This window comes from Sinocyclocheilus grahami, unplaced genomic scaffold (assembly GCF_001515645.1).
Source record: "Sinocyclocheilus grahami isolate Dianchi unplaced genomic scaffold, SAMN03320097.WGS_v1.1 scaffold71.1, whole genome shotgun sequence".
Taxonomy (NCBI): domain Eukaryota; kingdom Metazoa; phylum Chordata; class Actinopteri; order Cypriniformes; family Cyprinidae; genus Sinocyclocheilus; species Sinocyclocheilus grahami.
In genome coordinates this window covers 186248-201683 of record NW_015505250.1, presented here as the reverse complement: position 1 = coordinate 201683, position 15436 = coordinate 186248, and the positions used below count along the sequence as shown (strand labels likewise).

Genomic DNA, 15436 nt, shown 5'->3' with positions numbered 1-15436 from the left:
ACACACACACACACACACACACACACAGGCACACAGTGCAGGAGAAAAGCACAGGCAGAATGAAGCATGAATGAATCAGCAGATGAAGAAATGAATGGAAAAAGTCAAGAAAGGTATCCCTTTCTTGACTTTTTCCATTAATTTCTTCATCTGGATTTGTGGCTTTAGAAGTAATGACTTGGTTAATGGTTAGAGAGTCAGACTTGTAACCCAAAGTTTGCAGGTTCGAGTCTCGGTACCGGCAGGGATTGTAGGGGGGGGGGGGGAATGTACAGCGCTCTCTTCCATCCTCAATACCACAACTGAGGTGACTAAACCAAATGGCTGCCCACTGCTACGTGTGTGTGTGTGTGTGTGTGTGTGTGTTCACTACTCACTGCTGTGTGTGTGCACTTGGATGGGTGAAATGCAGAGCACAAATTCTGAGTATGGGACACCATACTTGGCCACACGTCACTTCACTTTACACAAAGACATTATTTAGTATGTTTAGTCAGTCGCTTTCCACACAAACCAAATGTAGGTGATTTCAGGCTTTACTATGCTTCTTCAGCTTGTACTATCTTTCTGTCTTTCATATTCTCAATGTTTTGTTCTCTCTTCATCTGAGCTGAACATCACTCTGTATGCTGAGCTGCATTTAATTCTGTTTCATTCTGATTTTATGGCATGAAGCACAAACTGGTCTGACGGTCTGTCTGTGTGTCCATCTGCTTGGCTGTTTAAAAAGGGTTGCTTTGCCCAGGTGTCCAAGACTGAGGTTCATTTGTACACATTTTCTTCAATATTTCTTTTTCTCTCTTTCACGCAAACATTTTTGTTTAATTCATTTTGACAGTTTTGAGATCACTGGTAATTTCTGCAGCAATGATAATACCATGTATTGCGATGTATACCATGTTACTTTGTTTGTTATCATTTATAATATAATGCTGTCTTTCTAAACTTTCTAAATATATATATTTTTTTGCTTAAATGAATAAGAAATTAAAATCTAGTATGAACAAGAAACTGTTCAAAGTGTTCAAAGACCTATAACTTTCCATTTTGAGAAAAAAAAAAATCTCATTCGAGAATTGAGCCACAGTGATTCAGAAAAACTGTAATAAGAAATCCCATGCCCAAAAGTGTGCATGTCAAAAGAACACACTATAGAACTTATTTATACTTTAAGTCACTACTTTTTTGATAGTGATGACTAACATTAAAACTTTCTATGCCATAGTCTTTGATAACTGTTTTCATGATACAGTTTGCAACTAAAAACCTACAAGAAACTTTCACTGTAACCGAGTTAGAGTGACCCAAGTTCATTGTTCTTATTCAGCCCTGTTCATCACAAACACATTTCAGTCCTATTCACCGCAGTCCAGAACAAATCACCATATATAGGCACACTTCTCTGTATTTCAAATATTTAGCTACTCTAAGGTTTCATGAGGCTAAAAATATCTTGTCTAAATTCATTAGCTCAGCACCCACACACACATGCAAATCTGAGGATTTGGACACTGTAAAATGAGCCCACTGTCTGACACAATAAACACAATACAATAGCAATAATGTGTGTGTGTTTGTGTGTGTGTGTGTGTGTGTGTGTGTGTGTGTGTGTGCCAGAGGTTTACCACATTTCCTCTGAGGAGGACACTCCTTATTCACACACACACACACACACACCTTTATTAAGGAGGAATTAAAATCACCTGAAACAGCTGGCGTGAGGATATTTTACTACCCGAGGTGGGCCGGTGGGATGATAGAGATACATATGTGTGTGTATGCTTTTTCTTTTTCCGTTTTGAGTTTTGCAGATGTAGCAGTAACACCAGACCCACCGCCTCACAGCCCCTCCCAGTGTCTTATTTCACACACACAAACACAATACTGCTTATCTTTGTAGCTGACCTTGTGGTGTACATGACAAAATAAAAAGAGAAAATGTTCATATAATCTTAGAGTGTAATAGAGTTTTCCCCTCTTAATGAATTATAGAAATAAAGGTGGAGTCGCAGTGGTGGCAGAACGCCAGGAGAATCGTCAAAGGAGTGAAGTATACAGCTCTATGATTGGTGGGATTAAATGAACATGCTCCTGCCAGACGTTCGTTTGGCATTCCACAGACGTGTCTCCTCGGAGAAACAGATACAGCATCCAAACATCTACAGACGTGCCAAAACAACCTCACAGTTTACACTATAATAATCACAGACTACACTGACCGCATATCAGATGATGTCACTTAGCACACATTGTGCTCTTTATTATACGTGAGTAAATAAATTATGAAAATCTGGACTTTGAGCAGAAAACTAATAACATTTTTATAATAAAGTCATGGACAATGAAAATTAGCCTGCAGATGCACATCAGCCCCTTGTGCTCTGATGTGAACTTCACAGGGTTAAATCAATGTTCATTTAAATCTCACAAAAACATGTCCAGGCCATATTCCTCCAATGACTAAATCTACAGAATTCACAAAAAGACTTTGCAAAATGTATAAAATAGTGAATCTGTCCAGGCCACATTCCACCCCAAAATCAAAAGATAAACAGAAAGAAATTAAAACTAAATTATTTATATATTGTTATAAATGTTATATATTATTTAAATAAAAATACTTGCATTCAGTTTTTTTTCCCCATTATATGTTAGCATATTTTCCACAAAAATCTCATTGCCATAATATATTCAGGGATTTTTTTCCGAGTTTTTTTTTATTAGATTCTCATTATGGTAGTGCAATGTTGTTGTTGTTTTTATCAGCATACATTTTTCAGCATAAATCAGCAGATATAATAAATATGACAAAGATACTTTAAATAATGCATCATTGTTTTTTTTTTCTTTTCCAAACAGTAATGAGAATTTTTTTCACTATGGTAATAATCAAAATTAGTGTGCTTAATTAATGTTCAAGTGTCATTAAATGTTTCAATACAAAATTAATGATTAAATAAAACTGGCTCCATTTTTAGGACCATTTTCACCAAAATATAATTGCCTTTTTAATAATTTCCTATATTTATTTATTTATTGAATTTGGGGTGAATTATAAACCAAAAATATGAATATGACCGGTTGTTAACAGTTGTTGTGAATTCACAGTCATGGAATTTGTCATTGTCACTGACCGATTTTTTTTCCCTGAAATTCTTTCTTCAAAAAAGTTGGTGTTTTCAGTATCAAAATATATATGTGCATGTACTATCTATATGCTCATTTTATATGCTAGTTCCATAAAAATCATGTTTTATGTTCAGCTATGTATGACCTTTTATAGATAAGGTCTATGATTTCTACAGCAGAGAAAAAAAAAGTTTTTGTTTTTACACATTTTATGCAGATCTATGAGTTCTATGCCCCTGGGCATCAACACTGCTCAACAATTCTTGAGATTTATACAATTATTTGTTTCTGTTTTGTGTATCCACGTTTTTTTGTGTTTGTGACACAGACTACGCATTTAGGTTTATGTTTGTGTGTGTCAGTGTGTGTGTGTGTGTGTGTGTGTGTGTGTGTGGTAGCGCCAGTAAAGCTCATGTTTACATGTTTGTTGGTCTCTTCATGCTGTCCACTCTGTCCTCAAACACACCACACACTATGCGAGGGGTGGCTGTGAACAAACATGCATGCATGTGGGAGTGTGTACGCATGCATGATAGAGACTCTTGTGTGTGTACGTATGCATGTGTGATGGTGTATTTCTGTGTATGCGGGCATGTGTGCTTTTGTGTGCATGTGTATGTGGATCATTTATGTATGCCTGGGAGTTTATTTGCATGCGTCCATGGTACTATGAGTTCCATCAGTGTGTGAATAAGTGTAGAAGAGAGTCTCTAACACACACGAGGAGAGGAGAAATCCAAACACAGTATACTTACACTGCAATTCCTCACATATCCAAGCTTAGATAGAAGAGAAAACACACAATCAATATCTGTCTCACTCTGATGGCATGAGGTCTAAATCTAAATGAGGCTCATTGCTGTTATGTTGTACTTTGCTGTACTTTTTCTGTAATAAATAAACATTCTTGTGTTTATTTTAAGGAAATATTTATTCAAAAGGGTAAGACTTCAGAAATAAGCACTGGTAAATCTCAGGCACTTAAAATTGATTAATTATAGCTTAGTTATTTACTTCAAGAAAATGAACATGAAATAAAGTTAAAGCACTGAGCAAAAGTTAGCAATTGCTCAGTGAGTTAGCTTATAATTTCTGTAATTTTATCAAACAGAGACAAACCAGCTATTACCACAAAACATCACAGAGATCATCCAATCCATTGCTAATACTGAATGATGATTTATGGTGTTGTTTTTCCACCCAGAACGTGTAACATTTTCTTAGTTAAAAATAAAATAATTTGTAAATAACATTGAAACTAAAAATGAAAAGTGATATATGATAAAAAAAATAAAAATAATATGATCTACATCTTTAAAAATCGTCAGTTTAATATTTTATCCAGTTATGTTTGTCATTAAAATGTACTGCAAAGTAGGAATGACTGATGCCATCAGCTTGTCTTTGTAGACCAACCATTGATGAACATTTAAAATGTCTTATTGTTTCAGCAGATCAGAATAATAACCCAATAAAGACTCTAGAAATAGACTGCTGTTTAAAAATGACTGGAACTGTGAATCACCATATAAATACCTGCTTCTTTCACACCTGTTTCTTAGTCTGATATGTGTTTAAAATCTTTTTTTTTTGTCTTATTATGTCTCATCTAACAGAGTAAGAGTCATTTAAAGTTTTGAGCCAGAGAATTTAGTAAAAATGAAGGTTAAGGCAGAACAGAAGAAGAGACATCAGACAGAGGGGACAGGAAGAGACAGAGACTGGGCATTTACCTTGTTGCGTTTGAAGTAGGCACGTCGACAGGCAGCGAAGCATTTCTCACTACAGAAACTCTTCAGTTCAGAGCCCATACTGAGACAATAACGCTTCACTCCCACCTTCTGACACCACGCACACATTATCTGAACATTAGAGGTGTCCTCCTCTGAGAAAGAGAGAAAAAGACAAAGAATATATAAGGATCTATTCAGTCAACTTTCTGAAAAATAGTGAAATTTCAGATATAACATAAACCATTGTTGTTTTTCTTCATATTACTGTTTTTATGAGACTAAATTTACCATACATTCAAGTACATCAACATATCCATAGATGGATTTATTTTTCCACCCTTACACTTGTAGACACCGATTCATTCACCACCATCTCAAAAACCTTTTTTAAACATATTATAGACAGACAGTATATAATGCAGAAACACATATACTCTGGGTGTTTGAACACCAAAGGCAATCTTTCCCTCACCAACCCACAAGGGGTTAAGAGAAACCTGTCATCATGCATCACCCCACACACATCAAGACTGTATTTGTTTGTATATTTCTTGTGTTTGTGTGTGTGTGTGTGTGTGTGTGTGTGTGTGTGTGTGTGTGTGCGTCAGTCAATCTGCCTACATCACAGTGCATGCCACATGATATTAGATCTTTCCCATCATGCTCCACTAACAACTAGAAGCTTGCGGGCACAAGTGTTCGGGTTTGGATGTTTGAAGTGTGAGCATATGTGAGTGTGTTTGGGAATGGGGGTGAGTGAGCATCTGGGGCCACAAAGACACACACCAAGCCAACTGATTCAAATGCAACTGACATTGCCACAACAGAAAACTGTTCACTTTTTTGGTGTTTTAATAAGGTTGAATTTTGTGAAATGTGACCTCAGATTTAGTATGTGATCATTTTAATGCGTCTGTCCATGTCAAATGATTTCTCCTCAGAGATCTTTTACATTCTCACCCTCTAGCAGCTGCTTAATGATCAGATAAATCTGAATGTGTGGAGAGAAAATGTCTGCCCATTAGACTTAACCTTTCTTCTCACCCCTCTCTCTGTTTCTTCTGTCTTTTGTATTGAGTGTGTAGAGCAAGTTATATTTTGAGAATAGAAAGATAGAAATCAATTCAGAATTATGTTAAACGTCTCCATTGGCTAAACATACAACATACTTCATTAATCAAATCCACTTTTGACAAGCCAAATCAAACTAATCAGCAAAGGGAGAGGAGATCAGAGGAAAGAACCCAAAATCAAACATAGATTTTTCTTAGTAATTTCTGCACTCCTAGCTGCAAAAAAGCAAAAAAAAAATTACAATCTAGTTAAGATTCCCAATTAGGCTGAAAATACAACATTGGCTTTACCAATGGCATGAACTGGGGACAAGGATACCTATTTGAGACTTCAGCAAACTTCCTGTTTGAAACGTACAAGAAGTCATTTATGATTGAAAGGGATAACACACTTAAAAATGAAAATTCTGTAATAATTTACCTTGTGCCATTCCAGACTCTTATTTTCTTCTACCAAATACAAAAAGAGTTTGACGGTCATCCCCATCCCTTTTACTTTGATTGTATGCAAAAAAAGCTGCCAGGACATTCTACAAAATATCTCCTTTTATGTTCCACAAAAGAAAAAGTCATTTGCATTTACATTTTGCATTTGCACTTAAATTACAACTGTATACTTGATACTAGGGGCTGAGGTGGATCAGGGCAGGGATAATTTAGTCTTTTTTTTATGTGGCATTGGGTCTTTACACTGAATTTTGAGCAGGGACAGAGCAGCCTTAAATCCTGTAAAGATGCCTTTAGATTCAGCAGGCTGGGAAAAGTATATAAAAAGTATATAAAGATATAAAAAGAGCTTGCCTAACAAACTGCATCATACAGAGCAACAAAGACTCAAAGTGTTCCTCTACAACCCTCAAAATACAAACATTCGAATATAAATGGTTGCCATGGAAATTCTGTTTGTTTTTCCTCAGCACAGCCTCATTGCTCCATCCGAATCCTGCATTTAAGAGAGATTTTGCAAATGTGTGTGTGTTTGCGGAACATCCAGTGGTAAAGCAGTACATACCTGCACTTCAAAAGCCCTCTGTCACTATGCGCATGCTCATGAATTATTCAAGAGGGCCACAGGCTAGGGGCGGGGATGGGGAGGGGGGAGTTGGCTTCTGTTGCTGTAATAGTTAGCGAGTCTACACCATCTGTTTCTCACCTCATCACAAACATTAACGCACACATAAATACAAGCGCACATACATAGACAGTGTTGGGGAGTAACTAGTTACATGTAACAGTGTTACCTAATTCAATTACAAAATAAATGTAACTGTAACCCATTACAGTTACTGAGAAAAAATGTGTAATTAAATTACAGTTACTTATGAAAATGTTAATGATTACAAAGGGGCTTACATCTGAATATTTTCACGCACACACAGATTTAATTGTTTTTTCCCCAAACTGCATTGACTGCTCTTGCATTGACACCAATGCTTCAGGAGTTTAAGACACAAAATAAGACACATGCTTACGTGATAACGGTTTTATTTCCTATTTGGGTTTATGCATACACTTTATTTTTTTAAGATTAACTGTTTTTTCCAAGGCATTGTTAGATGCCAATGTTTCCTGTCATAGCTATGCAAAGATTAGATTTTTAAAACAACATTGCCCTATTAAACTATTTATTGTTATGATTTTTAAAATCTGTATTTAACCTCAGAATGATATTAAAATAAAGAGTCTGACAGTAATCAATGTTGAGTACTACTGTCAGGTTAACCCTGCCTGCTTTGGAAATAAATAACAGTTGAAAAAATTTGTTAGAAATTTAGAAAAGTAATCAAAAAGTAATCGGATGTGATCAGTTACATTACTTTAATAAAGAAACTGAAATAGTTATACTACTTATTACATTTTAAATAGGGTAACTTGTAATCGGGAATCTATTACATTTCCAAAGTAACCTTCCAAACACTGTACATAGTGCACAGAACACTGGTTTAGGGATGCACCTCACCATGGTGCCGCCCCATCAGACACCATGATTTTGGTCTGCCGCACTACAACACACACTCTCACCTCAGTGTCAAAATGCAAGCTCAACTGCATTACATTTACATTTATGATCAAGGACAGTTTTATATATAAAGCATGTTGAAATACTGTATACTATTAATTAAATTCATTAAAACTAAAATTATTAAAGCTTGTTTCACAAACCTGATAACTTGCAGTTCTGTAAGTGAATGATATGTTGAAGTAACCATTCTGAAAGATTCAGTGGGTTAATCAATGAAAGATTCGGCAGACTAATTCAAGCCAGTAGCTATTGGCTACATCCGAAATCTCATACTCTCCGAGTAGATTTTTTTATGAATAAGTAATTACTTTTCATTACTTTGGTCATGTAACCTACCAGCGTTAGCTGCATCACTTCACTGCCATTCACAAATCCTCCCCTGTGGCCTCATGGGATAGAAAAGTGCCTACTGGATGTGCACTTCAGAATCTTGGCAAAAGTAGTAAGTCTTTTGGGTAATTTTTTGCCTACTCTTTTATGAATACTATGAATTCGGACATACTACTCTTTTCACATACTGTTTATTGCTGATTATATAGCTGGGAAGTATACATATTCAGATGCAGCCCAAGTATTTTTGAACGATTCGTTTAAAGACTCATAAGAGTTATTCATGATTTGGAGTGCACAGAATACACTAGTCATGCTGCATGTTTTTGTTTTCAGCTAGCAGACAAATCAATACATGTTTTTTGCAATTATTAAATGGCAATATACAGTATGGCAATTTTTTTATCTCAAATTTAATTCGGACAGCAAATTCACAATCACAGCTCAGGAAAAATATTATTATTTTTTGTCTCGCTCTTAGCAATTCAGTAGCAGCGGTATAGTTTCAGGCGGTATTATAAAGACTAATGTTATTCATTGATATTTGTATTTTCTACAGTCGCAGAAATTTTCACATATTTACTTTCAGCAAACGCGTTAACTACAATGACAGAGGATGAGTACTGTTTCACTATTTCCACAAATAGTCAAGCAATTATTAAATTAACGTTATCAGTCTCATGAACATGCAAATAAGAAAGTTAACCCACAGTTCATAAAGTTACAGTGTGAAATCTCGACACTTGAGAGATGAAGCAAATACAGGAGTGAATACAGGAGTAAATACAATACACATATATTTTGTTCAGTTGAATGTGCACATGTAAGTTATATACTCAAATACTGCCTGTGCCGCTTGTGTTTCTTACCTGCTGGTGCTTTGATCAGAGGGGGCGGGATTAAGGGCACTATGATTGGCAGGCCTCCGTGCTCCTTAGAGGAGGAGGGGTTTACAGACGCCTCGGTTGTCACTCCATTCCTTGATGTCGGAGTAGAGCTAGAGCTGTTGGCATGTGGAGAAGAACCACTGCTGTTCTCCACTGTGGATGCTTTTGGCAAAGAGTTCTCTAGAGAGGAGAGAGAAGTAATGGTGAGTAGTTTATGTCTCACAAACCAGGACCCCAGGAGTCCATGTTAATTAAAACAAATCAATAATAAAACTAAATTGCTCTTCCTCTGAAACTATTTTCTTTTTGCGCTGACATCACTTAGGCCACATTACGGAAGTAAAATAGGTTGTGAACAGGATTTCATACTGACTAAAGATTTGGCATGCGTATTCAATATTTATTTACTGCATATGGAGATGTTAAAACTACTGAACAGTGAACACATTTTCAGAATCAGTGTTTCATTTTTAAATTCACGAGTCATTCACAACTCTGGAGCCCTGGGACTCTAGCAATCTCTCAAATGCACACCTCACATTACTGTTTTGACTTGTTACATGACAAAAAACTGATTAAAATAGCTCTTACAGAGTCCAGAGAAAGCATTTCCATACTACACATATACATTTCCACCTGCAGCAAATAAGACAAGATTCAACAAGGGCACCCAAACAGATTACTGGTAGATAGCAGAAAAGTCCATTTGTAACTCTAACGGCATGCTCGTTTAGAGACGATCATGGCTAAATGAGTTAATTAAGTCTGATTGTCCTTCGCCTAATCTCTCCACTTCCAGCAACGTCAACTAACAATAGTGATATATTGTAATCTGTGGCTGTGGATTTGTCTGATGGCAGAAAGTAATTAAGGAGAGCTTCACATGGCAGGAGTGGTAGGTTGGAGAAATGTGGTGCTAGCTGGGAGCCTTCTAATGCCTAAATCACCATTTTCTTTAATGGAGGCTGGAGTATGGATTTAGCAAGGAATTAGCCAGCTCATTGTTTTGCCATCTCTTTCTCTGTCCCCACAGGGCCACAGAAAAAATGGCTGACAGTTTAAGACTCTCTAATGCTCTGGCACAGAGGCCATCCAGGAGACGGCATGGAGGGTGGGTTTAACAGAGTGTTCTTGGGGGATGACAGAGGAAGTTCAGGAATTTAACACTGCATTCTCTTTTTAACAACATTTAAAATCTGACAGTCCTGGTTTTCGTTCCTGTCCTTGTCAGGATTTTGTGTCTTATTACTGCTCCACATTTCCCTCTAGGCTCTTTCTGATGGCAAACAGGTTTGTTAAATGAACCTGCTACAAAGAACCTATGAATGGGTTTAACAGAGTGTTCTTGGGGGATGACAGAGGAAGTTCAGGAATTTAACACTACATTCTCTTTTTAACAACATTTAAAATCTGACAGTCCTTGTTTTCGTTCCTGTCCTTGTCAGGATTTTGTGTCTTATTACTGCTCCAGATTTCCCTCTAGGCTCTTTCTGATGGCAAACAGGTTTGTTAAATGAACCTGCTACAAAGAACCTATGAGGAATTAAGGGAGGATGATATGATAAAAAATGTATGCAAGTTCTGCATATTAGTGTCAAATGTTCAGAGGGTCCAGAAGATATAGTTAGATACTGAAACGTCCTCTGAATTAAAATCTTCAGAGTTCAGTCACCCATGGTGCCCAAATAATCTTGTCTGGGCAACTAACCAAAATTACATTATCATTCAAAAGTTTGGGGTCGGTAAGATTAATATTATTTTTTTAACATAGTCTGATATGCTCACCAAAGCTGCATTTATTTCATCATAAATACAATAAAAACAGAAATACTGCTAAATATTATTGCAGTCTGCAGTGCCACTTCTAATTCTAATTCTCATTCTAATATGCTGATTTGGTGCTCAAGAAATATTTCTTAATAATATTATCAATGTTGAAAACTGTTGTGATGCTTAATACTTTTGTGGAAACCGTGATACATTTCTTGATGATTCTTTGATGAATAGAAAGTTCAAAGGAACAGCATTTATTTTAAATGGAAATTTTAACTATAACATTATAAATGTCTTTACTGTCACTTTTGATCAATTTAATGTGTTCTTGCTGAATAAAAGTATTAATTTCTTTCCAAAAAAGAAAACAAATCTTACTGACCCCTAACGGTAGTGGACTTTTGTGTTTTTTTTTCAACCATCTGTGTTAGGTTTTGAGACCATCTATATGCTGTGTGCCAATCTTATTTTACCTTTCTTCCAAAGATGAAGTTCTGTGTATGTGTCAGGTCTCACCTTTCAGGACAGAGATGTGTTGCCGCATTTCTCTATCAGGGTAGTTGCGGATCTCTATGTCATCTGAGTCTCGTAACTCCACTTTGTCATATCCGTACCATCCAAGCAACTCATTCATGGTGTTTTCAGCAAAACTCTACAGAGAGAGAAAAAGAGAGAACAATTTAAAATGCAATTTTATTTTTTGGAAGTTATTTTTTGTCTGTAAGAATCAACTAATTTATGTTACTGCAGACAATGCTCACGTATCATAGGTTAATTCTATTAAAAACTCTACTAGTAGAAAAATTCTACTACTCATTTCATAATGCATTCTTACTGAAAATGCCTACACAAACACAGAGGGAATCTGAAAGAGTGAATAATTACAGTCTGTTTGAGAGGTGCAGAGACAGTAATTGTAAAAACCTCTGAGTGGCAGATTTTGCAATGCGGATAAACAAAATCTCCACAGGTAATCTTATTTTATGGCTACTGTGAACCAAGGCCAAAAGTAGTTTCATCTAAGAAATCCACTAGCTCATCGATAGACCAAATGTGACTGAAAATAGCTTCAAAAGTTTCAGCTCCATATCCTAAGAATGAAATCTGGAGAGACTATAGACTGACCAGGGAATCAAACAAACATTTCACAAACAACACTAAACCAGACAACCGGAGAACAGAAGAGGAAGAAGCATTATTAACAAATCAGAGCAGAATCCATGAAGCTTCAAACTTCTAGACAAAAAAGTGTGGGTCATACTATGAGTTTATAAGATTTGAATACCCATTTGCTCTGCTGACTAATTTTTAAACATTACCTAAAAAGAGCAGTTATATGTGTGAATCGTTGTAAATGTTTGCTTAATGAATAAAAGCCTGCTTCTATGCAGAGCACAGGGCGTTGTTTTAATTTATAGAAAAAAAATCTAATTATATTATAAAATAATATTGAATATATAAATTCAAATTAAAAAAGTTAAATTAATTGTAAAAAATATATATATAAACATTAAATTTATTATTTTTCCCACATTCATCTCTAATACATAAGGGAGCATCTGAATATTCAGATATATATTTCTATATATGAAGTTATTTTTGTCACTTTTTCTGTTTTAGTCAGTCTGAGGGAGGCTCTCACCATCAAGTAGGGCGAGTTGCCATGGAGATTGCCTGCCTGCCCCACCCCTGGGAGGGGCCGATTGGACGGGACCTGATGAGACACGAGTCAACACTGTCAATCAAACATAGAAACTGTCAGTCAATCGCATTAACTGTCAAGCAGCATACTATTATTATGTGTTTTCGGATGTATACATACTTGGTTAATGTGGTTTGTATGGGCCTTAACATTTACTATAGTAAACGTTCAACTTTACTCTTTAACAACTTTACTCTCCAGTGTACAATACAGTACTACATTAATAAACATAGACATGTAATCTAAAAAAAACAGGCTAAATGAGGGATTCACTCTAATGTAATGTTATATGGTATAATGGAATATAATGATTCATAATTGGATCGTTGTACAGCATATTTAAAAGCACTCATGTACATTTCCAGCACAAACTGATGAACAGCCCTTCTCCACTCCTTCCCTGCACTTCTGCTGTACGGCCACCAGGTGTCTGTCCTGCCTCTGGTCTGTAAGGTGAGGCATCTGTTTCAGGATTGAGTTCACAAGGTCAGTCACAATGCAGTAATCACAACCTGTCCACAGGAAACCCTACTAGACTGTATCAGCTCAGCACGGATCAATCTAGAATCACCTGAGCTTTGCTCTAAAGTGTTTTGGGCACTTCTAGAGTTCTGATTGTCTGGGGACACCAGCTGAGCTGAGTTTAGAGGGGACCAACAGTTCAAGAGGGCTCATCTGTCTTACAGTGTTAACAAGGGGTCACACATATTCATCACAGGGTCAAAGGTGAGGCCACATTTGGCTTGGGGACAGTGATTCTTTATTATTAAAAAATAAAAATTGATATTAACAAATTTTATACATTTATTATAGAAATGGAGTTTTAAAAATATTCTCATAAAAACAGGGTGCCCAGTGCTCATACTTTTAAATACAAAGGGCCAAAAATTGATTGAGTTGATTCTGAAATTCAATATTGATTGATAGCAATATTTTTACTATATTATATTAAAATATATTAAATTAAAAAAAAATAAATAAATAAATAAACACATCTAATTTTTACAAATTAGTTTATATTTTTGTTTATATTTCAAAAATATTTTTTAATTATAGTTAAATGAAGATATGCTTAATTTTTTTCTCCCTATTTTTTCCTTCCTCTAGTGATAATGGCATGGCAGGTCAATTCAAAGGTCATCATCACGGGCCAAATTTAGCCCGCAGGCCCTAGTTTGTGCATCTCCAATTTAAACACTATTAAAAATAGAGCAAAGCTTTTAAAGTGAAATAAAATAAATTAAAGCTAATCTACCCTTTAAATCTATAATGAATGTTTTAAGTGTTTTTTGTTTTATGCACAAATGCATGCACACGTAACCATTACAAAACAAGTTTAGAAAACGCTGTTACAAAGCGCCGAGGAAAACCGACAATTTAAAACATGATGTGCATGACTGCTGTGTGTTAGTCTTTAATAAGTGCTGCCGATCAGCTTGAGTTCTGTCAAATGCTCTGAGTTCTGCACTAAATGTTACTCCATACACATAATTGCAATATGAAATTCCCTGCACTCCTCCCCTCTGAAGGCCGCCCGATATACACATCCTCTGATAAAACCAAAAAATCACTATGAAAAAAAATGGATAGAGAGAGAACAGTACTGTGCTTCCTCTCTTGTAGAGGCTAAATCAAATCGGAAATGTTTGGAGAGAATGATTTTCATGGTAGACTGGAACATCAGCGAGAAACGTTACAAGATATGAGGCAGCAAATCTCATTCCCTCTCTGCCGCCTTCCCTCTCTGTTTGCCGTGATTGTGACGGCGGTGGGAATCGGACACCCTGCGCGCAGTAACAAGAGTAGGTCACTGTACACCATGATAAAATTCCCTCTTCCCTTCACCAACTTTCCTTCTGACCAACCTCTCTTTCCCTCTCTCTCTCTCTCTCTCTCTCTCTTCCCTCTCCTCCCAACCCACACTTTTCCATTCCCTTCTTGCTTTTTTCTCTTCTCCCTCTCTCATACTGAATATCACTTTCTTTTTCTCTCTCCATACTCTCTCTCTCTTTCTTTCTCCCCCCCACCACCACTATGCTCTGCTTTCATTTCCATCTACCTTCCTTGATATCCGATCCGGCCTGCATTCTCAGCTTTCAGTTTTTACAGCTTAGGCTGCCTATTGCTGTATACATTCCTTTCTCCTCTCCCTCTCTCTCATCCCCCTCTCCGTCGGGGCAATCACCAGCACGGGGCTTATTTTACCATGCTACACATGAAAGCAGACAGAGATGAAGGCAACACTGTCAGACGTCTCTTCTGTGTATCTCTCTCAGAGGAATAATCCTCCACAAGGCCACATTGTGTACAATCTACCGTATCTCTCTGGTGCTTTCCTTTTGCCATTTTTCTTTTGTCTCATTTCTTGTAAGCAAGAGAAAAATTAAACAAAGAATTGCTTTAAACAGCACCAAAGCGAGGGACTCCTCATAGGCAGGGTGTGTGTGTGTGTGTGTGTGTTGGTGGAAATCTGATACGTGAGAGGGAGAAATTCATAATGCTCAGGTCTCAAGTTCTCACTGAGGCAATAAGAGAGAAGTGCAGAGTAAAACGCAGATTATATTTATACACACACGCTCTTTATGTGTTACAGTATGCTTTGTTTGTGCATATCGGGAGTTATTTACATAGGTATCGACCCTCAAACAGGAAGTGACTGTGAGAAAAAAGAGTGAAGATTTTCTTTCACCTTTAAAGAACAAGCAACTGGACTTCTTATATATATATATACAGGTATATATATATATATATATATATATATATATATATTCTGAGAAAAAAATACA

The 15436-nt window shown here is 36.4% G+C and overlaps 1 protein-coding gene across 4 annotated transcripts in view; it reads right to left on the bottom strand.

The window, feature by feature from the left end:
* Positions 1-15436, bottom strand: part of LOC107585480 (sine oculis-binding protein homolog) — a 31182-nt gene that overhangs the window by 10032 nt on the left and 5714 nt on the right. For 2 of the 4 annotated variants that reach the window (XM_016272508.1, XM_016272511.1), the window contains exons 2-6: positions 12591-12662; positions 11465-11600; positions 9158-9355; positions 4863-5014; positions 3885-3908 (exon numbers count right to left, since the gene is read on the bottom strand). In XM_016272508.1, the coding sequence (XP_016127994.1) occupies positions 3885-3908; positions 4863-5014; positions 9158-9355; positions 11465-11600; positions 12591-12662 (582 nt within the window). The remainder of the gene's footprint in view (positions 1-3884; positions 3909-4862; positions 5015-9157; positions 9356-11464; positions 11601-12590; positions 12663-15436) is intronic. The other 2 variants (XM_016272510.1, XM_016272512.1) reach the window with 1 other exon arrangement.